Below are 26,247 nucleotides of genomic sequence, written 5' to 3' on the forward strand. Positions count from 1 at the left end.
TATCTTCCATTAGAAAGTAAGTTAATGATTATGATAACAGAAAGAGATACTTATTTAATATTAATTTCTTATTGTCTGTATAAGTATTACTTTATTATTACTTTACAAATTATTCAAATACTCTTATAATTCACAATATTACATCATTTTGTTATGACTCCCATGAATTAAGAAAGTAAACATTTAATTGAAGTCTTATGTATTAAGTACAATAAAATTAAATAAGAGTTTATTGGTAAACAAAATATTTAGAGAACAATTACGCATTTTAAGATACATGTCGCAATAATAGTAATCAAAATTATTTAGATGTTATATATACATACAATCAATACATTTTGGATTTAAGAATCAGTATTTTCTTGTTTACTGCACATGCATTTTAATCGCATTCGAGATACAAAATATTTTAGTATAAACAATATTTAAAAGCTATAAAAATAAGAGGAGGAAAGAAATATTGTCCGTGTCTACAGAAAATCTCAAAATAAATTCATAACTAGACTGCAAATAATTATACAAATGCATACTTGTATGGAATAAAGTTATATGAACGAAACTTAGACTGATATTCTTAAGAATTTTTTGATATCTTTTATTCTGCCCATTTTGCATATAGTTTTACATATTTATAAAAAAAAATTAATTACTATTTAGACTATTGTCTTTACTTTAAATGGTCCACTATAAAGATACTACTATTTAAATTTTAACAAATTAAAGAGTACATATAATGTTAAAAATAGGTAAAAATCATTGCAATAGGTAAAATATGCAAAAAATATTCAAATATATAAATCTAAAGACAGTAGAAATATTCTGATTAATTACATAGATATTATGTATTTTGCAGTCTCTTGTCATTTCATACACCTCCTTAAACTATATCCTAGGTATATGTTCATAAAAGTTCCACATTTATAATTAAAATTGAATCATATTTAATGAATATAAATGCAGAAATATCTTCCATATTTCCTCTGTACTTGATTGTTGCACATTATATTAAATATTATTTATAAGTTGTAGTAATTAATCACAATGATGTTTTACTAATATCTAGAAAAAATACTGGATATTTTCAAACACTGCTATGAATAATAAACAGTATATAAAATTGACCTAGGTCCTAAAGTCCAATTCAAGTGGTCTGTATTTTATATTATATTTTATTCTGTGAAATTATAGTAAACGTGAAAAATAAATTCCTATTCTTTGGAACTTAAAAAATGTTTAGGTAATGTTAATGTTTTAGTTACTGAATTAAATGAAATTAATATCAAAGTTATTTCTTTAACCGATTATACAATATTTTGTGATTATGTTTACAAGGTAAAAAACATTAGTTTTTAAATTAATTTTTTAATTAATCGTCTTTGTCAATAGCTTCAAGTCTTTCTAGTAATGGAGGATGGCTGTGCGTCCAACAGGAATATAATGGATCAAACAATGGGTAACCAAGATTATCTTTCTGTAGTTTAATTAATGACCTTTTCAACGCGTCTCCATGCCCTAAATCTTTTGCAAATCTGTCTGCTTCAAATTCGAATCTTCTTCCAATTAGTCCCATTACAAATTGTATTAACTGAAAGAAGAGATCATCAAAATAATTTAAGTACTGTAGAAGAGAACATTTAAATTTTAATATAATTAAAGAGTAGAAAATATTTTACACATGCGCAAAGAAAATAATCGAACTTACTGTTGTAAATGGTATTAAAATATATACAGTGATAATAATAAGTCCTATAAATGTAGGTTGCGAGTCCGTAAATCCAAAGGCAATATACATTGGCTCATAATCTAGAAGTTTTGCATACACAAGAATCTTTGCCAAAAATGTTACCTGAAAAATTACAAAATAAAATAAAATAAAATAAAATAAAATAAAATAAAATAAGTAAGAAAGTTAATATTTAAATACAAAGTTTACCTGCGCAAGTACAATTCCTTTCACTGTATGATTAAATTTCCAATGTCCTAATTCATGTGCTAATACTGCTAACACTTCATCTGTTTCACATCCTTTTTCTTCTGTTTCACCCTCTGCCTTTTTATAATATTCTTTTACTAAGGTATCGAATAATACGATTCTCTTGTGTTTATGAAAACCATATAAGTATGCATTGCTGTGCGAAGATCTTTTTGACCCTTCCACAATAAATAACTTATAAAGTGGAAAACTAACTGAAGCTGCTAGTTCTTCAATCTTTGTCTTTAATTCTCCATCGGGAAGAGGTGTATATTTATCAAAGAGTGGCGCAATAAATTCTGGATAAATAATCATCATCAAAAACATAACTATGATTGAGAAAATCCAAAGATAAAGGAAGAAATAATCTCCTCCATTCTGTATTATCCAGATTGTAGCAGAAAGAAGAGGTATAGTCAAAACTTGTACAACAACAAACTTAAGAATCTGGTCTTTGATAAAGAACAATGGTGTCTGAAAAAAATATTCAATAAAAACATAAACAATAAACAATTTGTATAATTCTAATTCAAGTTACGAAAAAGGGTTTGAATTTCTTTACCTCTCTATTAAATCCATGTTTTTGTTCTATTACAAATGTTTTATACACCACCAATGGTAAATTAATGATGCTATAAAATACATTTAAAATAAACATGAAAGTAACACTGAGTAGAATTTCATTTTCGTAATTGAGACCAAAGTACTTTTCTACTTCAATACTCCATTTCCAGAAATGACGATAGCCAAGAGTTAACAAAAAACCCTACGAATATAGAAGTAAATATATATAAAATCCTTAAGTCAATTAAACACTTTTATTCTATAATGTAATTTTTAAACACATGACATTATATGTATCATAAAAAGAATGTAAATGTACATACCGTAGTAAAGATATCAGAATAAGTATTCTTAAAATTGGAAAAATTTAATCTATCCAAGAGATACACACGAGCTTTATCATAGACATCTTTTGTCATAAAACTTTCAACAGCAGTAGGTAATTCAACCAAACGCATCATCAGAGCACGCTAAAAAAGATTAAATAATAAAGATCATTATACAAAATACATTTAAGTTACTCGAGATAAACATTTCATAAGAAATTGAAGATATCTTTAATATAGATATAGATAGATATTTAATATAGATAGATATCTTCTTCAAAAGATAATATCTTTTGAAAAAAATTGAATTAGATGCAATCAAAGGTATTCTTAATTAATAACAACTTATAAATTAATAAAAACTCAGAGATCAGATGAACTTGAATTGAAACTGTTTGCCTAGTTCGATTTACAATGTTTGTACAATTAGGTTGAAAGTTCAGATAGAAAAAGTATATACTTAAGTTCATCTAACTTTTTAAAATTTAAGTCCTACTATCGAGTAAAAATAATTTATACTACTATTATAAATTAATTTGAAAAAGGAGTATCATATTGTGGATAAGCTGAGGTTAGGAATAATTTACCTGCCGGAGATTTAAATAAAAGCTCCATACGTACAATAGCCATATTAATGCCAAAATTTCATACAGTATATAATCTCCCATAAATTTGAGAATATTATTCATTATATTTACAGTTAAATAATACTTAATCCCGGTATTTTACTGTGATGAATGTTTTAATGTGGAAAGGTTAGACTAATTTGAATTATATAAGTACGTAAGTGTACAAACTCTGTTGCGGCATCTGTGGGCGAAAAGAAAATTTATACAGAGAACTTTTACACAAACGAAGATCTGTTTTTAAAGAATCAATTTTTAATGCGCGTGCACATAGAAGCAGGGTAATCTGAATTTAGATTAGGAACAAAACTTAATTATTAAATAACATAATTCAATAAAAATGTCTATCATTCTATTCTAATTGACAAAGAAAAAATCAAGTTACTATATAAGTACATATATTGTATAAAATAAGGAATACTATAGTATTTCTCTCTATAATTTTTATATATAAATAAAAAATAATTTACTACATGGTATGTATACATTGACAAAATTATAAAATATTTATATGTAACAGTATAAAGTTTTTTATATGTATACGTATATAAAGAATATTCAATTATATAAATAACATAATGAAAATAATCTTTTAAGCAAAATTAAAATCATGAAATTATATATATTTCTTAAATATAGTTTTCTATAGTAATTAAGTACGTTCTAAATGTTACCACACTTCTCAATATTTGCTACCATTTATATGCAATTCTTTTTCGTTTGTTGTATAATACGTCTTAAATCCAGTTAAAAATATGTATAAGTTTTGTAAAGTAGTAACACCGGCATATAGTACTCAAGGTCATTCAATTAAGATTAGTTTCAACAGAAGTTTTGTTTCTGTATGAATACTCTATGGTTTACGGATGACAGTAATCTTCAGAATTGTCAAAAACTGCATGTTTATTTAAAATTTGTACGAGATGCAAATCGTGTCTTCCATGATTCCAGGGGGGATTATGAACTTTGTACAGAGCGTATGATTAAAAATACGACGGACAAGCTGTAAGCTATGGCACCAGGAAAATCAAGTGATAATGCCGGAAATCTTTTAAGAAATTCCCCTCAAATTGCATCCAGGTATTAATGTTTTTAAAAATTAATTAATAAAATTATATTTTATATTTAAGATAAAGAAACTGACGTACAATGTTTAAAAACAAAGTTCACATCATAAATGATCCATTGTTATGGAAGGATGATAAAAATAACATCTGTATTGAAAAATAAATTCTAAAAAAATTTGTTGAGATTTTTTTATTATTTTATTATAATAATAATCATAAATTAATAATATAATAATTATAAAATTATTTACAGTTTAACAAATACTCCAACACCATTTCCCACTGTGAGTAACCAGTTAGGAAATCCACCACCAATACCACCACGTCAACCAGCTCAAAATTATTCTGGATTTAACGATTATAGATTATATGGGTCTAATTACTATGGTGGTTATGGGTACGGACTTGGAAATCAATATAGGGGACCCAGTGGGTTTGGAGGGTATAGTTCATATGGTTGTAGCCCATATTCTAATTATAACAATTACGGAATGTTTAATAATCACAGTGGCGATGCTGAAAATAGGTACATAATAATAAATTTGTCTTAATGGGATGTTAACAATTAAAATTAAATTGTTATAGTAAAATATTAGTTCATTGAATTAATTAAATTATTTGTATCATATTGTATATTTACGAACTATAAATGCTTATTAATGTACTGATTTCTAATTTTTGTTATATTGGAATGTTTATAAACTAACCTTTACAAAAAATATACAAAATGGATTAGACTTAAAATCTTTCTACAGCAAACGTATAAATTTTTACATTCGTAATGATTTTCCTTTACAGATTTTTTCAATATTTCGAAGAAAGTACAAGACCAACTTTTCAATTAATTGAAACAGTTGTACAAACATTTTCATCCATAACTGTGCTTTTAGAATCTACATATTTCACTTTAACAAATTCATTTAAAGCAATTTTAAGTGTTGCAGAAAATGTTGGAAGATTACGTTCAACTTTAGGACAATTGTTTAGTACTTTTGCTCTGATTAGATTTGTAAAGTGGTTGTACAGGAAAATCGTACGCAATAATGGTGAGATTAATAAAAATGATGTAACATTAAAGAATTATATATTTCAATATATAAGTTTATTGAACTTTCCTCCTTAAGGTTTTGAACATGAAGGTTCTATGAATGAGGAATTATGGAAAAAATCTTTGGCAAAGATCGGAAATGAAAATGTTAATACTTCTTTCTGGTCTGGATTTTTAATATTTAGCGTATTTTTTGTAATACCTTACATGATTCACAAAATCACAAATAATATTAAAAATGTTCAAGTAAAAGGTATGACAATTTTAATTAATTTCTTTATTAGAAAATAAACATGATTATTATACGTGTATAGTGTTAAAATTTTTACACATACGTTTTAGGTAAGGATCCAAAGGATTGGTACCAATATGATCAACCGGTATTTGTTGCAACTGCATTGTATGATTTTACCGCATCAAACAACGAGGAATTGAGTCTAAGAGCTGGTCAGAAACTTTATCTTGCGCCACAAGCGTTGCAACCAAAAAATATGCCAGGATGGTGCAGAGCAACTGACAATGCAAATGTTGGTCTCATTCCTTACAATTACATTAAAATTATAGGACAATTGAAAAAACGAAACGAAAGTGATGTAATTTCTTTAAACGAAGAAAAATCTTGCACTAATGAAAATTATTATAGAAATACTAAAGAAAATTCTGAGATTTAAAGAAAAAATACAATCCATTAAAAAAACTGATGTGTATATGACAACTTACAATAATAAGTAGGAATCATAGCCCATAACATTTTTTATTATTTAAACTTCTACATTTGTCAGTGATTTTTATATTTGTTACTTATTTTAAAAAATACAAACATTTTGTTTAATGAATGTAAATAGAAATTATCAAAGGGGGGATAAATATCCGATAAAAGTAATTAAGTATTTTAGAGAAATTATTTATTTTAAAACAAACACAAAAAAACAATTAAATGTCATACAACTGGAATTATATATTTATAGATATTTAAAATAAAATGAACAAATCAACTACTTTCCGGTAGTCTAATAAATAAGATTTTTTATGTTACATGTAGTAATTATATTTATACTGCAACCAATTCATGATAAATAATAATTATAGTTCTAATAGTCTTTGTACTGTACTGTTAGATTTATATACAAATCTTAATATTTGTTTATAATAAATTAAATTTAAATACTTTTTCCTTTTTTTAAATGAAGAATATTAACGAAATTATAATTATTAATAATGTATTTATTGTTAAAAATTAAGAATAAACATTTTGCTTCTTAACATAGAATAAACTTTTTTAAACAAAGAAAATATAAGGTGACAATTTGTCAGGTGTATATATATATATATATATCTTTTTTTTACAAGATTTGAATTGTTCTAAGATCAATTATACTCACCACAACAGTTAACAATTGCTACATTTCTACATTATAAAAATAAAATTAATTGAAGTAAAGGAAATTTCTTCTAAAGGAAAATCTTAAAAAATGTACAAGTTCATTCACATTAAAATACTTTATAGGCATATGTGTATTATATTTATATTATATGTATATATACATATATATATATATATATGTGTGTGTGTATATATATATATATGTATATTTATATATGTGCATGCACGCGCTCGCACGCGCATAATTTTATATAATTCACAATTTCACTTTTTTTCTTTTTCCAATAATGTCAATAACAGATTCTACATTTTCTATACAACGAATTCTGCAGTTATTTTAGCATTCTAACGAAGGGAATGTTTTTGTTAGGAAGGAAAAAAGAATAAAAGGAAGAGAAAAGAGAAAATGAGATAGGCGGTTTTTTAATCGGTGAACTTGCGATTGGGATTGCTTCCAAAGAGGGAACAGCGTATTTCTGGTACCAGTTGTTGTGCAATTAATTCTAATCGTGTTTCCAAAGAGTTACTGACTTTTATACGTCCTACAAAAAATAAATTTGTTTATATTCTTTTCAAGTAAATTTTAGTAAATATAACAAAGAAGTAAAGAATAAATTTAGTAAGATACCTTTCGCTGCAAATAAGTCAACACCTCCGCAACTATCAGGCGGAAGGAAATTATCTTGATCAATTTTAATTACTACATCTTTTCGCGTTGATTGTTTATATGTATCTTGAATAGAGTCAATAAGTGATTCCACCAAGGGAATATCCACTTGACGTACACGAACAGTCACATGGGCTTCTGTCAGCTACAAATTTAGAATGCATAAATGTTTTTGAATATATGGTATTACTAGCTTATATTAATTAATTCAAAGTTTATATAAACATGTACCTGATATAAGCCTTGCACAATTAATAACTTCAAAATGTCCCTATAACGTCCATCTTTAGTTACTTCTCCTAATTTCTTCCTAGCTTCATCAAGGACATTGCGTACATGATCTTCTCTTACTTTCAGAACTTTCAAGCGAGCCTGGTTCAGCATATTTGATGACTGACTGTACAAAAAATTTCAATTAAAAGTAACAGCACATTTTACATTACAATACATTAATATATATATATATGTAAAATGTTTTTAATTGCACTTACATTTTCTTTTGCAGTTCAACTTGTTTCTCTTTTTTCTCATAGTATTCCATAATTTTTAATCTTTGTTGTTGCACTAAACGACCTTTCTCAATATTAAATTCTTCTTCTGCTTTGGCATCAATTTCTTCTGCTTTTTCATTGGCCTCTTGTTCAATGAAGGCCATCATATGGTTAATCTAAAAAGAATGAAAAAAGTGAAAATTAAAATTAATTTTAAATATTGAAATAAAATTACAATAATATTTAAAATCTTTTCTAATATTGTGGTAACATATAATACATTTTTATAAAATTTAAAATAATGTAATCATAAATGAACATTATAATACTGATTAAGAATTTTAAAGACACAAGAATGGAAAATATACTATAAAAGAAAAAGTCGTTTTCTACTCAAAACAGAATAATTAGCACGATTCAGAATTTACATGCTTAATTGTAATTACATTGAAATGATTTGAAAACCTTTTCCAAAGGAAGAGTGAATTTTTTAATTATTTCTCGTGTTAAAGGAAAATAGGCAAAGAGAAAAATATTAATTTTGACAAAAGGGGGTGTTAAACACAAGCATTTCGCTCAAGCAACAATATATAGAATAAAATGCAAAAATAGCTTAAAATCAATGCTCATTGGGATTTTATTGAAGTTAAATTTATATAGTTTTATACCTGTTTCTGTACATCTGCATCGCTTAATGCCATTTTGAAGGTCTAATATTTCTCTTCTTCTTTGTAATTAAGATTTTCTCAATTATTTTCGGAGTCGATTCCGAATCGAATTTTTCAAGGAGTCAACGCCTACTGACGAAGGTGTCTTCACTTAATGACGATCATATGACACGGACAGTGTGTTCTTAAAAATGATTTACTAGCTATATTGTGGAGGATATAAATGTGTTCTGAAAGTAATATAAAATCTACCTCATACGGCAGAGGTGTCGAATTGGGAGTTCGCGAGCGCTATAGTGATTTTCCCCTCACGAAAGTTACTTCTCGAGTACTCCTCGAGTACTTAGAGGTAGTAAGAGAATGTTGACCGAAAGTCACTAGCATAAGGGGAGGCAGTTCAACATCTATGTAATACAAATATTGTTCCATTAATTTAACAAAATTCAAGAAGTTCTGCAGTCTACAAGATCTCTTAGAAATTGGAGTTTTTGTCTTTGCCCTTATTGGCTAATATTTATCCCTATTCCTTTGTTTAAAAAATCTATCCAATGATGGGTAGTACTAGAAACGGTGGGGATAGAAATGAGATTTTAAGTAGCCATAATAATGCGAAATTACGGGAACGATATTTTAAAATTATTTCACAGTATTAAATAAAATTATTTGTATATAACGATTATAAAACATATTTATATATTTTCGTGTATATATTTTATAAATTGTAAGAACATTGTGAAAATAAACATCCTTTTTCATCGTAACAAGCATACATGCAAATTTCTACATATGTATATGTAAATATATATAAATGTATATAGAAATCATAAGCTATTTGTTTTGATGTCATAAAAACGAAATTTTATGAAAGTAATATAAAAGTTAACTATTTTATAATAACGACAGTTACGTTTTAAATTATTTTTTCTTTTTTTGCAAAAACATATTTCCTGAAACGGTTTAAAACGTCTTGCGCAGCGTTTCATGCGAAATATTCAAAAAGCACTAGTGCGTGGGACCAACGTGTACGATAAAAAACTCCCATTTTATTGTGACATTTCATTGCATTTCAAAAGTCGAATTAACTAGCTCGTCTTCAGCATGCGTGTCGGTGGTTGCATTTCATACTTTTATAAGAAAACGCTATTCTTCATTGGAATTACGTGTACTTTCTCAAATTAACTCAATTTCGCTTGCTCAAAAAGGTAACTTAAACTGTAATAACTGTCAAATTGGTTAGCTGTCAAATATATTCCGACAAGGTAATGTTTCTTTGACTCTAACCTAAAAAGACACGCGCTACTTTTCATCATCTAATTCTGTAAATGTGCGGACGGAATGCTTTCATTAATGTAGTATTCAGTTTTTTTTCTCTTTAATTGTTTCAATTGTTTTCGATAACTGATACCTTTTATCGATCTCTTATATGGTTTTTTCTGAGAGATTGATCTTTGTTTATTGTACATTACGTTTTAAGGTTAAGTTATGAGTTGATATTAGATAATGAACAATTTTTTAATTTATAATGAGATTACAAATAAGTATTAAATTCAATTATCTTAATTGTTAATTGATTCATTAAGAACCATATATATATATATTCTTTTCTTTCTTATCAAAATGTCATACGAAAAATTGTGGGTTTAATTGTATTGTGCAATGTACAATTGCTTTAATTCTAATCGGTTTAATTTCATTTAATAGTTATAATTTGTTTTAGAAATGCTTAATTTGCAATAGAATTAAGGGAAAATAATTCTGATTAAAACAATGGAAAATTATTATTACTGCGGATAAATTAACATATTGTGTATCTCATTTGTTATTGAAATTTAATTCTCTTTTTAATTTATATGAACATATTTTTTGACATATGAATACAAAATTCCAAAAAGTCACTATAAATGTTATATTAACTTCATTTAATCTCAATTTTTTCATTTGTTATACAAAGTATATCACTTATTCAAATAAACAATTATATACCTCATAAAATTGCATTGTTAGATGTCATAAAAATATATGTTGTTGCACAGTTTTATGAAAGAATTATAATATTATTAATAATAAATATATATTTATTACTAACACTTTATCATAAGTATTTAAATTTGTAAATAATTGTTTTTATACTTATAAGTCTTTATTATAAGAAAAAATTCAGTGCATTAGTATTTGAATTACAGGAATAAGTAATTATTTGCACTAAATATAATTTTATGCTTATAACAGAATAGGAACAAAGATGTCAAGTGCAGAGTCTTTGGCAGAAGTAACAGATGTGGTTCAAATTCTTCGACAATGGGAAGAGGAACATTTGACTCCTACATATGACCCAATTCCTACACTTCAAAGACTGGCAGAAATTATAGAACTAGAAACAGAGAATTATTTAAAAATGGATCCAGATCCATTTGATGAAAGACATCCATCACGTACAGATCCAGAGTGCAATTTTGGGCACATATTAAAAGTTTTATTTAGAAAAGATAATTTTATGACAAAGGTAAATTATTGCATAATAATAATAATTATGATAATAACAATAATAATAATAATTTTTATTTCTATCCTAATTTGTTATATACTATAATATTTATAATATTTAAGACTAATATATTAATATAATACAGTATACAAGTAACTAACATACTGTTACAATATTTAAAATTATTGTTTAATATTTTATATTTTTGCAGCTTATAAATGATTATTTGCGTGATACTTATTGGTCTCGTGCAGGCATCACAGGCCGTGATGTTAGAAAACTGAATATTGCAGCCTGTCGTCTTATGCTTGATATTCTTCCTGGGTTAGAAACTTCTGCTGTATTTCAACCCGATATGGAAGGTCTTATACATCGTCTTTTCTCATGGGCAGAGAAAAGTATAGAACCTTTGCAAAGTTATGCAACTGGTCTTGTGGCTGCAGCTATGGAAGTACAAGAAATCGCTACAGGTATACACTTTCACATTGTTGTAAATTTTTCAAATAAAAATGTGTCAAATGTACAGGAATTATAATGACTCAAGTTTATGAAGAAACTAATTCATCTTATACTAATTTTGTTCTAGGGTTTAGAGAACAAAATGGGAAAATGGTGCCTCTAATGTTACAGAGGCTTCATAAATTACAAGAGAAGGCACAGGAAAATAGACAGCTTGCAGCTAATAATAGACCATTTGCACATTTCGGTAAAGATAGAAATAGTGGAGGCGATGGAGAAAATAAAGGTGTACCTGGAAAAAGAAAAGTAAGAGCAATTTAATGGGTTATAATGAAAGATATTTCTTTCAACTAATTTTCAAGAACTTTCTACTGTATTGCATTCAAACATTATTTTTATATTAATTAATTATATTTAAGGTACGAGAGAAACGAAAAGAGAATGGAGTTCTTAAGAGCCCAAATCATAGTAACTGTTTCTCAGAGGAAGAAGATGATTATCTTCCATCTCCCGATGATTCTGTCCCATTACCTAAGAAGAAGAAAAACGATACAGAATGTGAAACTCCTGTAAAGAGCGATGTTATGTATTTAGAAATAATGTCTCCACCCTTATCACTGCCAAAGAACATTAATACTAATAATCAAGTAACACCATTTAAGGCACAAAGTACTCATAGTACTCATAGACCATCAAATTCACCAAGATACAATCTGTCAAAGAACTCTGCACCTCTGTTGCAAAGTTCAAGTACTCCGTCTACTTTACTGGAAGGAAATTCAAATTCCTCATGGGCAGAAATGGAATCGTATGTTATTGGAAATATGCAAATACATCCTCCAACATTGTCTACAAGACAAATGTTAATATTGAGGTAAAAGTATTAACATCATTATTCAAAGAAATAATATTTTTAAATTATTTGATTAATTATATTAATTACATTTAATTTCTGCTACTGATACTTTAGTATTAATGATAGTCAAATTGATTGAAAGAATTCTTTTTAATTGACTGACAGGTATCTTACGCCGATGGGTGAATATCAAGAATTCTTAGGTCATGTGTTTGAACAAAATGCTCTGGAACTAATTCTCAAATATATTAATGTTAGAGAAACCAAGGATAGTCGTCTAGCCTTTGAAGCTTTGAAATACTTAGCTTCTCTTCTCTGTCATAAAAAGTTCTCCATTGAATTCCTCAATGTCGGAGGTTTACAAAAACTGTTAGATGTTCCAAGACCGAGTGTTGCAGCTACTGGTGTTTCTATATGTTTATACTATTTAGCATATTGCGAAGATGCAATGGAAAGAGTGTGTTTGTTGCCGAAACATGTTATATCGGATCTTGTTACCTATGCGTTGTGGCTTTTAGAACGAAGTCATGATTCTGGAAGATGTCATGCAACAATGTTCTTTGGTTTCTCCTTCCCATTCAAAGTAATATTAGAAGAATTCGATGCGCAGGACGGATTAAGAAAACTTTTTAATGTGGTAAACATCTTTCCATATCAGAAATTCGACTTATGTGTGACGATATATTGTATAATTTTTAAGTAATTAATCAACCTTCTTTAAGATATCCACATTGCCGATTTTAAATCTAGAAGAGGAGCCAACATTAAATGATGATGAAGAGTGTGCATCTAGACAAATTGTTAGACACGTTGCAGTAGCCTTAAAACGTTATATGGAAGCCCATTTACATTTAAAAGCAGAGCAACTACAGAGAGCAGAAAATGTTAGGGCAGAACGCGATACTTTGCAGCCATCTTTACCACCTTATAAAGCTTGCAAATTAAGCAGTGAAGAAGTGCAAGCGAAAGTAATATTTCTTTAGGAAATACTTATCGGATTTTAACAAGTCCTTGAAAGTTATTATATTTAACTGTTGTAATTAATGTAACGTTGTTTTATTATTATAGGTGGAAATTCTCCAAGATCTAATGTCTGTAAGAGCAGTATGGCCGCCAGTAGAAGAACTCCATCGTCTTGGAGGCATAACACTTCTCCTTCAAATCATTGCTTTCGCTAGAGAATGGAATTACAGCGGTCGTGTTCATACAACTTCTAGCGCGGAAACAGTTCGTTCCTGCCTTGACGTAATAGCTATTTGTTCAGTTGTGCCAAAAGTAATGTTATTGCTTTGCGAAAGAGTGGACATGCCAGACATGTCTATGACAATGGCAATTAATTTACTTTTGGCTGCAGCGGAGTGTGAAATTATTGCCGATGCAGATGTGCAGAGAGCTGCACTAAGAGCTGTGATTAATTGTGTTTGCGCTCCAATAAATAGGGTAAATAATTGGATTCGATGTAAAATTTAAATTTTACACATTTTATTCCCAAGTGTACAAATAATTTATTTTCCTTGCCTTTTTTTGTCATAGATTGGTGGTAATGTTGCAAGATATTCGGTGTCAGGTTCTGCTAAGAAAAAAGCGAATATTAACAACAGCGAAGAGTTAATTCAAAAAATTTGGGAGAGTGTGAGATCCAATAACGGGATAATGGTATGTAATTCTTTTATTTCATTAAATTCAAGTGTTTCATTTAATAACGTTGTTGGTTTTACAGGTGTTGTTACAACTGATGATGGTGAAAACTCCAATCACAGATGCAGACAGTATAAGAGCATTAGCGTGTCGTGCCTTAGCGGGTTTGGCACGTAGCGAAAAAGTCAGGCAAATTATTAGTAAACTTCCAATGTTTACTGATGGACAAATCCAAGCTCTTATGAAAGATCCTATACTTCAAGAGAAGAGGCAGGAACACGTTATGTTTCAAAAGTATGCTTTAGAACTGATGGAAAGAGTTTCTGGAAAAGCGAAACCCACTGGAGCAGAATATGAGATTTCTTTAGCTAGTTTACACAGGGTAAGTCCTCTTAACAAATATATTTAATTAATTGTATTTGTGTCGCATCACTATTTTATTTGACAAATTAAAATTGATTGAATTAAACGATATTGTTACGTAAATAAGCTTTCACCGATATAGTAATTATAAATTATTTTTAACTTTTGCGTTCCAGGCAAACGTAGTAGCGCAAACAAGGATACAATATAATGAACAGCAGTTGAATCAATTAATATACCAACATTTAATATCAAAAGGTTTAACGGAAACTGCAACAAGTCTTCAAAAAGAAGCCAGTCTTGATTCTTCTGCGATAATGAAACCTGTGACTACTTATCATCCATTTACTTACCGGAGCCCTGCGACCACTGGAGTAAGATATAATAATAAAAGCAATTTAATATTTGTAATGCATAATTTAACTTTATTTTCTTTCAGACAAGAAATGGATTTTCGCCGGGAGCACCTGTTAACTTATACAATACAAGTAGATGTAACCAAAGAGAAGTATCTTCTCGAAATAACACCACTCCCACTTCATCGTCTAGGTATATATCCCACTCAAATACCAGTTCGGGTTCATCCTCTTTAACATGCGCGAATAATTTGCGCTTAAAACTTTCCGATTGTCTTACTCAAAATGCTGTTTCACCTAGCACAAATCAGCCGATTAAACTACAGATCACAACAAAGTGAGTTCTATTCTTGTAACACTTTACTTGTAATGCATATTTTAATATTAACATATTCGCGATCGCTGACGTGAATTCACGTCTTTTCAAATTCTATTCCTGGTTGCCGTTGATATGAATCCGCGTCTTTTCAAATGTAATAATTTTGAAACAACAAATCGTTACAAGACTAATATTTAGAAATAAATTTTTTAATTTTTGTGCTTGTTTTATCGTTAGAAATTTGCGGCAATTATTTAAGATTCAAGCTTTAAGATTTTCTTCATTTTCACCGGCAATGAGTATTAGAAAAATGAAAAATTTGCCGGTCGCGAATATGTTAAAGATAACATTTAAAATGCGAACAAATGATTTCAGAAAAAATCAAGCTGATAAACAGCCTCTAGTCAGTACTATGAATTGCCAGTCAACTGCTCAGCCAACTGCATGTAGATCTTTACAAAAGCAAATTTCAAGAGATCCTGGAGGCGGTGCAACCACTGGAGTAGCTACCTCTAATCCATCTACCATAACATTGGATTCCATTATTACAGAATATTTAACTAATCAACATGCGCTCTGTAAAAATCCTATGGTTACTTGTCCACAATTTAATCTTTTTGAGTAAGTATTTTCAAAGTTAAATTTACAACTATTTTATCTTAAATTTAATATCAACTTGTGTTCACTTTGTAATCAAATAATTTTGTTGTAGACCACATAAATGTCCAGATCCTTGTACAAAGAATTCAACACCGACAAATGTAACTGTAAGACTGGCAAGAAGAGCATTAGGTATAGATGGTAGAAGATTGGATAGAAGACATATTTACAGCCGGTTCTGCCCTGTAAAAACTTTTAGGCCTACGGATGTTGGAAGTTTTACCTGTTGCATTTTTTTGGTAATCCTACTTTTATTAGTAGTAAAACGAAGTACTTTTTTAAATAAATTTTATTTAATTATCTCATTGTTATAACTGAATGATGTTTATTTAACAAATTATGTCAGAAGAAGTAAATATTTTGAATAGGTAAATTTCATTTTTAATCAGTTCAAAGAGCAAGCATATATTTATATTAAACAAACAAAAAATTATCAATTAAAAACAAAGAATGAATGTTTTAAAGCTTGGCACGCTTTCTAAATATTTCTAACAATTATTATTATTATTAAGAGAATTAAATGTAAAACATATCAAACTTCTTTAATATGAAATAAATATATAATAATATGAAATGTAATTTTTAAATAATTTTTCAGCCTTCTCAGGACTATTTAATGTTAGGTACATACGCGGGAGACGTAAAAATGGTTAATGCACATACAGGATTGGAGGAAGCAACATATCCATGTCATGAATCTTATGTTTATCATATGGAATGTAACCAGCGTGGAAATTTACTATTATGCTCTACTGTATGGAGAAGCCCCATGTCTGCACTTTGGAGTATAGGAACCTTCTTCGATATGAAATTATCCTTAGAAAATGAAGATTACGTTGAATTTGGAAAACTTCAAGACAGAATTATTGGAACTCAAGGTGAAAGTGCTACGGTAAGTTATTTATATAAAGCTATAAGAAAATTGAAAATGGAATACATTAAGATTTTTAACAGAGGCAGATTATGTAAACATTTTTAATGAATTAATGCGTAACTTCTTATAACCCTTATTTTTAGATATATGATATAGCTACAGGAAAATTATTAACCACCCTTACACCTTCAATTTCTAACCAATACACTAAAAATCGAGCTACGTTCAGCATGAACGATGAACTGGTCTTAAGTGACGGTATCCTATGGGACGTAAATTCGGGAAAAGAAATTCACAAATTTGATAAATTAAATCAAACACTCAATGGAGTTTTCCATCCAAATGGTACTTATATCATTTGTATATTTATTTAATAATGAACGATATGAAAGTTTAGAATTGTGTAACATTAATATTAATTTCACTTCAACAGGTACAGAGGTGGTGTCAAACACAGAAGTTTGGGATTTGAGAACTTTTCATTTACTGAAGACAGTGCCAACGCTTGATCAAATGGAAGTAATATTTTCACCTGTTAATAATATTATATATGCCGTACCTTTAGATCAAGAAAATAGAGATGAATCACATTATGTTACATCGTTTAAAACTCTAGATGCTTTGGATTATAGTAACATTGGTATGTTTATTTAAATTTTATTCAATTGTAATTCACGTTGTTTAAAAGTAAGAAATATATTTAATATAATGTTAATTGTAGCAACTTGTGATGTTAAAAGAGGAATATATGGGCTGGCTTGTAATAAATTCGACACGCAAATAGCTATAGTTGAAAATCAGGGTGAATTCGACAGTATCCAAGAATCTTGCGTTAGGCTGTATGATGTTGGTAGAAGGAGAGATGATGAAGATGAAGCTGATGAAGACGATGATGAAGAAGATCTTGATGCGAGCGACGATGATGGTTCAAATTCTGGTTCAGATGATAATAATGCCGATGGTATATATTCTTACTTTGTTATATATATTAATTATAATATACTTACTTTTATATATATTAATTATAATATATTTACTTTCTAAATTTTCATACTCAATATTGTTTCTTCATAAATATTTCTATTTCAATGTATTGATTTTAATATCTTACTTAATAACAAGTATTTTAAAAAATATCAATGTGAATCTTATCTTAATTATATTCTTAACTTTTTTCAGAGTTAATACACGTAGAAATTGACCTAAATATTTAATGTTTCATACGATAAAAATTTTTGTATAAATGGTAGATATTATTGATAATATATTGTTGATGGAAACATAATTTTTATTTTTGTTGGGATAGACGCAGACAATCCAGATGCAGGCGCAGAAGAAAACGGCGATGAAAACGAGCGTAACGATCGTGATAATAATGATGATGACGATGATGATGATGATGATGATGATGCAGCTGATGGCGATGATTCTGGAGAAGATTTGACGGATTACAGCCGGTCACCAGATTTTCCAGATTTTTCTCTTTCCGATGTCGATGATCTTGAAATCCTTTTTCCATAAATATTCTGAAAATAAGAACAAAAATGACGAATTTTCGTTTCAAACAATTCCAATGTATTGTAAAAAGATTTCATTTCATTTCGGATGAATCATGAGGCTAAAACATGCTCTACAACTAAGGAATTATTTTCGTTATCATTTACTGATTGGCGAAGTAGGAATGCATATTTAAAGAGAAAAGATAAAATATTATATTATTAACTAATTATTGAGAAGTGTTACGAGTTTAATCATCTCACTTAGCAATTAATGAATCAGGTAAATGTATTTTCAGTATGTACTCATATTTATATTACAAAATTTTAATCACGAGGAAAACAATTTTTCAATGCAGTATAAATTTTCTACATAGTTCTGCATAAGATTCGTCATACGAAGTATACACTTTATTTTGTCGATATTAGAATCTTTTTAAGCAATTAATCAATTAACAAATATTTTCAAGATTGGTCAATAAAGTGAGTCTGAATCAATTTATATAACAAAATATTAAATATTAAAAAAACAGTCTGATTGCTAATGTAATACTGATTTTGATGGAACATCTCGTTCATCGATTTAAATGTACATACTATTATTTAAAATATTTGTTATTCACTGAACTGGTATCGTATATTCACTACTAAAAAGCTGATAATCAGTAAGGAATTTTCTTGCTCTTCAAGACACTCACGAAAAAATTTATATCGATCGGATTGATCATGTTGGAAAAATCACAGGAATCAAAGTGTCGATTATTTTTAAACTTTAATTAATTAAATAATACATTTTCGAAATTCTTAAAACGTATACTTATGTATATGAAATACAATGTATGAGAGAGAGTGTGTGTGAGTACGTGTGTATGTCGTGTGTCTTTGGTTTGCTTGCATGTGTGCGTGAACAAATAAGAGAGATTGTAAAAAGTTGATTTAATCCTGTCGTTTGTTATCAATAATAAAAAATCGTGAATTTGTATAGACTTGCTCTAATAAATAGAACCGCGCTTTATGAAGAATTCTCAGTAAACCTATCAATACGTTGATTTCTTCATTTTTAACAATACACTTATTTTTCCTTTATACTTTTCACGCTAGCATATCGCTGGCCGATCTCTTTCATATTATCAGTACATAGAAGGAGATTCGAAATTGCTATTTTGTTACTTAAATACACGATATTTTATATTTTTATAATATTATATCGATATTTAATCTCCTAATAAAGAATTTTCGTTTCTTATCGAATGTAAAACTATTCCTAATCGTTTCGTTTACTTTACTTGTTAAAATTCTGCGCATTCACAAGTAACAATACCCTCGTGATAAGTTATATAATTCATGTTCATTAAATGATCAGTAAAAATGAGTCTCTTTATTTGTGTCTGAAATAATCCTTGGAACTTTACAATTTTAAACGTTATTTGACTTCGTTTCAATTTAATTATCTTTTATTATTAATAGATGATAAATTAATAATAAATTAAACGTTTCTTGTATTAAATAAATATCAGGAAATATTACTGTATAAATAAAAATACAAATTTATTTAATGATTAACTTAAAAATAATTTCTTTTCTTCTATACTTGTTTAGACTTATTTGTATTGATAGAAAATAAATGTGTCTATCCCGGTTTGCAACGAACAAATTTTAAGCCGATGTTTTTATAATAAAAAAATATATAGTCGGAGAATTTTTGTTCCGTGAAGTTGGTTACATTGATTTCCCTTGAAATGGCCGATCTCAATTCACGGTAGAATCAGGTGGAATGGGAGACGTGTCCACAGTATATAAAAGAGCGATGCTACCGCGGATCGACTTCTGAACTGGGGCTGATTTATTCGTTGGATTATTCCTATTGTTTCTGTCATTAGACAATACGAATTATCCTCGCGATGGCCCTCAGTCAGACAAGCGTGGTGAGTAATAAATATGAACAAAAACCGACGATCAATTAAAAAGACAATTAATTAAGATAATTTTGATGACGGCAATGACGATATTTATCATTTAATTTTTTTCCACCTCTCTCATGATAATCCTTATCTTCGATCCTTTTACTCTAATGAAAATTTTAATCTCACAGAAAATCACAATGAATTCGTATGTTATTGATAAGATTTTAGTAATTATTATTATTTCCAATTCTTTATGTTTTTTCATATTAATTTGTTTAGAAAAAAGTCTTTTTCTAATTTTTAATAAGTAAAGTTAGTTAGGTTAAGATTCGCTTGTTGCTTTTAATTTTACCAATGTTAAGACTTTATAATGTTATTACACAAAAATTATATGAAACTATTGTAAACAGAATTTAGGAATTATTTATTTATAATGTAAGAAATAGCTTGATATTAAAATGATTATATTTTTTTAATTTCACAAGTAATATGAGTAGTGTCAAATTTAATATTAGCGAAATATAAAAATGATATATTGAAATATTTGGTAGAACGATTAATAAAGAACTTAAATGTAATGTTCTTATCAGTTTAGATATAAAATACATATTAATGTTACAGCAAAAATTATACAATACTGTGATAGAGGATGTTATATCGGGCGTAAGGGAATCATTTATAGATGAAGGTGTAGACGAACAAGTGCTACAAGAGCTCAAACAAATATGGGAAACGAAACTAATGTCTAGCAAAGCTGTAGAAATGAATCCGGACCCACCAGAACCCCAAGTTCCACAAATAAATACGCACAAAACTGTGCCTGTTAATAAAGGTACACAAATAAAATTTAAAAGAAATCTAAGAATGATAAGAAAGTTTATTGCAATATTTATGTGTAATATGCTTAATTGTAGGAGTAAATGTAGGAAATCATTTTGTACAACAAACAGGAGGAAATGCAGTTACACAACAGGCATCTCAACAACAGCAACAACAACAACAACAACAACAACAGCAACAACAACAAGCACAACAACCGCAACAACAGACACAAACCCAAACTCATTCAACTACGACTGTCATGCAACAACATATTAGTACACCAGTCCAACAATTGGTAACATCTACATCGGCAGTAATGGAACGGCAAGTACCTATCCAGATTACTTTACCACCACAGACTGGTGTGCCAGATGCTCAACAAAGAATTTTGACCATACAGGTTCCTGCATCAGCAATTCAAGGTACATTATAATAATTTTATGTATAGCGATGTGACTGTATAAATTATAAATATTCAATTAAAGGAATTATGTTTACCTTTAGGTAACCAGTTGCATACAATTTTAACGGGTCCAGTTATCTCGGCTGCAATGGGATTACCAGCAAATTTGGCTTCCACTTTACTCCAGCAACATGTCAATTCCACTCTACAGGGTCAAGCAACATTGGCACCCCTCCAAGTTAATCAACCACTTCAGGTTGTTACACAGAATGCAAATAATGTCTCTCAACGGCCTGTACAAAATCAGGTGATTAATAGAAATATTAATTTGAGATAAGCGTAATATTGTATTTCTTCTGTTACTTATACCATGTATACGTGCAAAACTTCTTTCTTACTGTTATATTGCAGAATAATATAGCACAATTAGATGGTCCACTTGGTGATTCGTCAGACGATGACGAAGAAGAGGAAGAAGAAGATAATGAAGATGAAGAAGAAGATCTTGAAGACAAAGAAGAAGAAGAAAACGATGAAGCTGCAGCTAGAGAAGAGGTATTTGAAAATTTTTAAAATTGAAAACTATAATACATAATCTTTCATTGCTTTAGTACATACATATAGAAATAATAATATAGAAACTTAAAGGATTTACATATACTTAAGAAATATATTTATATCTTAACAATTTAGATCAATTAATATTTGTTAGAAAACTGAATAATTTTCTTTAATAATGTAGCCTATTATTTCAGGAACCCTTAAATTCTGAAGATGATGTAACGGATGACGATCCAGCAGATTTATTTGATACCGATAATGTAGTCGTTTGTCAATACGACAAGGTATTTGTAACAAAATATAAGGATCTTATTTATTTTATAAAGAATGTTATAAAAATGTATAAACTACGTATTTTTTAAAAATATTTTTTAAAAATAATCAGATAATTATTTTAGATAACGAGGAGTAGAAACAAATGGAAATTCTACCTCAAAGACGGCATAATGAACCTCAGTGGAAAGGATTATGTTTTTCAGAAAATGAATGGGGATGCGGAATGGTAAAAAATACTATACGAAACTATGGAAATTGATTTTGCTGAAGTGTTCACGTGAAATTGGTTACAAATTTTTCACTAGATTTATGCTTCAACAAAAATTTCTTTAACTTAGAAACAATTTCTAAACATCACGCGGAAATTCTATTATTATTTAAAAATTAATTCCGATAGGCCCGAATAGAATCCTTCTGAAAGAAAAATGCAATTGAAACCCCAATTATTCGTATTAATGGAACACATCATCCTTCATTATTTATAAAAATGAGATTTAATATTACTATTAAATAGAATATGTCACTGGAAATAATAGTATACATGTTACATTTAATGCAACTAAACTGAACTAAACTAATTACGTACGAAATTATCGAATTTAAGTGAAAAAGAATGTACATTTAATGTATTATAAAATAATTTAATTAGAGAATAAAAAAGGTTTTTTTATATTTTCGAGCAACGTTTTAGGAAAAGTTGAACTTTCGAATTATATAAAACCATTTTAATAGTAAAGAAATCAAAGTTGAAAACATTTTCGATTAATTAGGGTTTCATTGCCTAATTAAGAGCTCAATAATCAAGCAAATATCCTGAATTATATTTTGAGGAGTCCCGTTAACGGGAATTTTTTCACGTGAGTTTACTATGTAAATAGATTCTAAGGGATTGCAATTTACCATAAGTATGTGATGCTCTTGAAAATAAATGTGTCTTATACTGTTAAAGATTTTAATACAAAATAATTCCTGTAAGGTTATACATTCATAATGTATAATTGTTCTTCCTTTTCTTGATCCTCGTTTAAAGATAGAATGTGTTTATTTGCATACTTTTATTTAGTCTTAATTTTAATTTCCTTTTGTACAAATACTTTCATTTAGACAAAGTAAGTAATTTAATAATAGGATGTAAAGGTTTTTGAACAATATTATTTGTAAATGTACAATGTAGAAAAAATAATAAAACAAGAAAAATAGAAATATTTTCAAATACTTATAACATTATTGTGATTCTATGTAAATTTTAATTACTGAATATAAAATTTATAAACTTCATAATTTACTTAAAAAATTTAATTCGTACTACTTATTCGTCTCTGTGTAAAAACCGATAAAAAAATTGGAACTCAAAATGCAAATCAAGGATATAGTTGTTTGATTAAAAATATTTATTTATATTATTCTTTATCTTCTATTTCACCAATAATTCGTGGAACTTCTTGAAGCAATTTTTCTTCAGTCATTTTAAAATTTGAATCCAACCAAATATCTTTCAATTCTTTAAGGACCATGCCAATTTTTTTTCCATTTTTTATGTTTTGCCTCAGTGTGTGCCCACTAATCGGAAATCTAAAATCAGATTTTCATATGGAACATTAAAGTAATGGCAGTAATAAATAAATAATATGAATATTTAAGGCCTATTATATTATATAGTATTTATTATATTTTTTAAATTGTTACCTTACCTAGGTATTATAACTTTATCAAATTGTTCTGCAAGATCAAATAATTGTTTACACTTAAGTAATTCACAAATATAAACTTTGCAATTCGTTTTATTTCCTTTCCAATGAATAAATATACTTTCATAATTCTTCAGGTTCTCTGAAGGTTTGTATTTGTTGGAACTGGTTAAAAATATTGCTAGATCTCTTTCAAATGAAGACAATTTTAATCTTTTATGAAGATTGAATGCTTCATCCTCGTTCTTTAACATCAAAGCAAGATAGGATATTGGATTCAAAGTAACATTGTTTTGCTTGCACGCATCATAAACAGTTTTGAAGTTTTCTATATTTGGTTCTTCTGGTAGTCCAGCATAACTGAAAAAAGAATATTTTATTTATTATTTAACTATTCTGATCACTAGTACAATTGTAATGCCATTTCGTAATACTCATTACCTTCCAACACCGCATTCTAACATTTTTAATGTCACCTCTTTCGCATAATTTCCAGAAAGAATTTTTGTCCATTCGCTCCAAATTCTTTCACCTGATATTTGTTCTAAGCCATGTACATTTTTCTTTATTGCTTCTATCGCTTCCTCCCTATGAGCATCTGGTTGTTCCGCAATTCTTCCATAAAATCGAAAGTACCTACAGAGTAGTAAATATCTTAAGTAAATGAAAAACTTACATTTAAATATAGTTTACTTTATATGTATTACATATTTAAGTATAATACCATTGAAAATATTTTGTACTAATATAATTAAGAAATACCTGAATATTCTAAGGTAATCTTCCTGAATTCTGTTCACTGGATTTCCCACAAATACAATTTGTCTCTTTTGTAAATCATCATAACCAAAAAAATGATCATACAGCTTTCCTTCTAAATCGAGAAACATGGAATTTACTGTAAAATCTCTGCGTAAAGAATCTAGTTTCCAATTTTTTATAAATTCAACTTCTGCGCGTCTACCATCTGTAATTTTATCGATTCTAAGTGTGGTTACTTCAAAATTTTCTTTGTCATTAATTCTTGCAGTAATTGTACCTTCAAAATTTTGCAACAAGTTAATATAATTTACCTAAAATCTTTAAACTTAACTGATATAAGCAATGTTAATGTAAATTTCATTTACCATGTTTCTCTCCTTTATTATTAATCATTCTAATGTTTTCTTCATTGAACATATCTTTCATTTCATCTGGAGTGGCTTCTGTTGCAAAGTCTAGATCTGTTGGTTTTATACCCATCAGGATATCTCTGACAGCACCACCGGCAATTCGTATTTCATAGTTTCGTTTCTTAAATAATTCTGATAAGATTTTAAGTTCCGGCGTAAATAATGAATGAAATAAAGGATCATTCAATTTTGTAATCACTGGATCATCTCTGCTATGTGGCATTGGTATGTTTTGCTGGTATTTTATCAACTTATGATATGTTCTCTTAAAATTGTAAAACAGATTAAACATAAAGACACCGTAAAATACAATTGCAATAATGACATTAGCATAATTACATTACGATATTTTATATTGTTATTATCTGTTTATGTAAATATATTTATACACATGTATTTTAAATATTGAGATCACTTATTATCAGTGAACATAAAGAAAACAAAGACATAACCTTAAATCGGTGAACATTAATAACTTTAACTGCGTTTAAAGTATTTCAATATTTATTAAAATTACATCTCTTAATAATTGAAATACAATTTTTAATTGAAAATTTATTATTTTATTATACCGTAATTCTAAACATAACCTCATTGAAATAAATATGTATGAAATAATAAAAATATAGTTTATACAGGATGAAATATACTTACTCTGAGAAAACAACGTGGGACGAAATAATTAGTACTATTAAAAACTATGAACATTACTTATAATTATTCAACTTTTACTTTTTTTAGAATGTTGTCAGCTACCAACTTTTCTTAATTAATAAATATGAACGACATCTAATGGCAAAAATATGAAATAAAGGAACAGCTTAAAATATAAATACGAAGTTAGAATATGTATCCTAATTTGGGATAAATAATTTATAAATTCATGCATTTCGCTATTTACGCACTGCTTATTTAAACCAATCAGGTGTGATTGATATAATTTGTGATCAATTTATTTTAATTAATATTAATGTGACAATACCAGTTAATTATGTATTTTATATTTTCCTAAAGCTAATTTATTGTAAAGCATTTTATATTAATTTTATGTGTATACTATATTTACTACATATATTACATCGACATTAAGTGAATTTATATA

At 28.1% G+C, this 26,247-nt stretch overlaps 6 protein-coding genes across 10 annotated transcripts; 3 read left to right on the forward strand and 3 right to left on the reverse strand.

Annotated features, from left to right (window-relative positions):
* Positions 1-88: 88 nt before the first annotated feature.
* LOC116426578 (CAAX prenyl protease 1 homolog) lies at positions 89-4,201 on the reverse strand. 2 transcript variants are annotated; one of them, XM_031975697.2, is made up of 7 exons: positions 4,185-4,201; positions 3,450-3,672; positions 2,860-3,006; positions 2,535-2,738; positions 1,934-2,446; positions 1,703-1,846; positions 89-1,585 (listed from the first exon to the last, which is right to left on the reverse strand). In XM_031975697.2, the coding sequence occupies exons 2-7, from the start codon at positions 3,549-3,551 to the stop codon at positions 1,367-1,369; spliced, it is 1,329 nt and encodes a 442-aa protein (XP_031831557.1). In that variant the 5' UTR covers positions 3,552-3,672; positions 4,185-4,201; the 3' UTR covers positions 89-1,366. The 2 variants fall into 2 exon arrangements, with proteins under 2 accessions (XP_031831557.1, XP_031831556.1); XM_031975696.2 differs by lacking the exon at positions 4,185-4,201 and having other exon boundaries at positions 3,450-3,764.
* On the forward strand, positions 4,198-7,030 carry Pex13 (peroxisomal biogenesis factor 13). Of its 2 annotated transcripts, none has more exons than XM_031975699.2 (5): positions 4,198-4,568; positions 4,809-5,081; positions 5,492-5,601; positions 5,680-5,856; positions 5,946-7,030. In XM_031975699.2, the coding sequence occupies exons 1-5, from the start codon at positions 4,501-4,503 to the stop codon at positions 6,272-6,274; spliced, it is 957 nt and encodes a 318-aa protein (XP_031831559.1). In that variant the 5' UTR covers positions 4,198-4,500; the 3' UTR covers positions 6,275-7,030. The 2 variants fall into 2 exon arrangements, with proteins under 2 accessions (XP_031831559.1, XP_031831558.1); XM_031975698.2 differs by having other exon boundaries at positions 4,200-4,568; positions 5,354-5,601.
* Positions 7,031-7,394: 364 nt separating this feature from the next.
* Vha26 (V-type proton ATPase subunit Vha26) lies at positions 7,395-8,999 on the reverse strand. Its single transcript, XM_031975511.2, has 5 exons — positions 8,814-8,999; positions 8,146-8,321; positions 7,886-8,051; positions 7,616-7,799; positions 7,395-7,529 (listed from the first exon to the last, which is right to left on the reverse strand). The coding sequence occupies exons 1-5, from the start codon at positions 8,844-8,846 to the stop codon at positions 7,411-7,413; spliced, it is 678 nt and encodes a 225-aa protein (XP_031831371.1). The 5' UTR covers positions 8,847-8,999; the 3' UTR covers positions 7,395-7,410.
* Positions 9,000-9,713: 714 nt separating this feature from the next.
* Positions 9,714-19,334, forward strand: mahj (LisH and WD40 domain-containing protein mahjong). 3 transcript variants are annotated; one of them, XM_076370241.1, is made up of 20 exons: positions 9,734-10,015; positions 11,043-11,316; positions 11,510-11,768; positions 11,885-12,063; positions 12,177-12,631; positions 12,779-13,250; positions 13,336-13,581; positions 13,682-14,053; positions 14,147-14,269; positions 14,334-14,633; positions 14,791-14,988; positions 15,054-15,159; positions 15,268-15,307; positions 15,665-15,910; positions 16,002-16,188; positions 16,548-16,841; positions 16,967-17,168; positions 17,257-17,463; positions 17,545-17,784; positions 18,130-19,334. In XM_076370241.1, exons 2-20 carry the CDS (start codon positions 11,056-11,058, stop codon positions 18,342-18,344), a joined length of 4,602 nt encoding a protein of 1,533 aa, XP_076226356.1. In that variant the 5' UTR covers positions 9,734-10,015; positions 11,043-11,055; the 3' UTR covers positions 18,345-19,334. The 3 variants fall into 3 exon arrangements, with proteins under 3 accessions (XP_031831729.1, XP_076226356.1, XP_031831728.1); XM_031975869.2 differs by having other exon boundaries at positions 9,714-10,072; positions 15,054-15,307; XM_031975868.2 differs by having other exon boundaries at positions 15,054-15,307.
* A 760-nt stretch (positions 19,335-20,094) lies between these two features.
* TfIIA-L (transcription factor IIA L) lies at positions 20,095-23,233 on the forward strand. The gene is made up of 7 exons (XM_031975876.2): positions 20,095-20,244; positions 20,845-21,055; positions 21,138-21,467; positions 21,550-21,755; positions 21,860-22,003; positions 22,204-22,293; positions 22,408-23,233. The coding sequence occupies exons 1-7, from the start codon at positions 20,221-20,223 to the stop codon at positions 22,513-22,515; spliced, it is 1,113 nt and encodes a 370-aa protein (XP_031831736.1). The 5' UTR covers positions 20,095-20,220; the 3' UTR covers positions 22,516-23,233.
* A 425-nt stretch (positions 23,234-23,658) lies between these two features.
* On the reverse strand, positions 23,659-26,011 carry LOC116426639 (CCA tRNA nucleotidyltransferase 1, mitochondrial). Its single transcript, XM_031975874.2, has 6 exons — positions 25,800-26,011; positions 25,101-25,410; positions 24,736-25,012; positions 24,415-24,609; positions 23,977-24,333; positions 23,659-23,857 (listed from the first exon to the last, which is right to left on the reverse strand). Exons 1-6 carry the CDS (start codon positions 25,851-25,853, stop codon positions 23,686-23,688), a joined length of 1,365 nt encoding a protein of 454 aa, XP_031831734.1. The 5' UTR covers positions 25,854-26,011; the 3' UTR covers positions 23,659-23,685.
* Between the last annotated feature and the right edge of the window lie 236 nt (positions 26,012-26,247).

The sequence above is a fragment of the Nomia melanderi genome, chromosome 8, assembly GCF_051020985.1.
Source record: "Nomia melanderi isolate GNS246 chromosome 8, iyNomMela1, whole genome shotgun sequence".
In the NCBI taxonomy this organism is placed as follows: Eukaryota; Metazoa; Arthropoda; class Insecta; order Hymenoptera; family Halictidae; genus Nomia; species Nomia melanderi.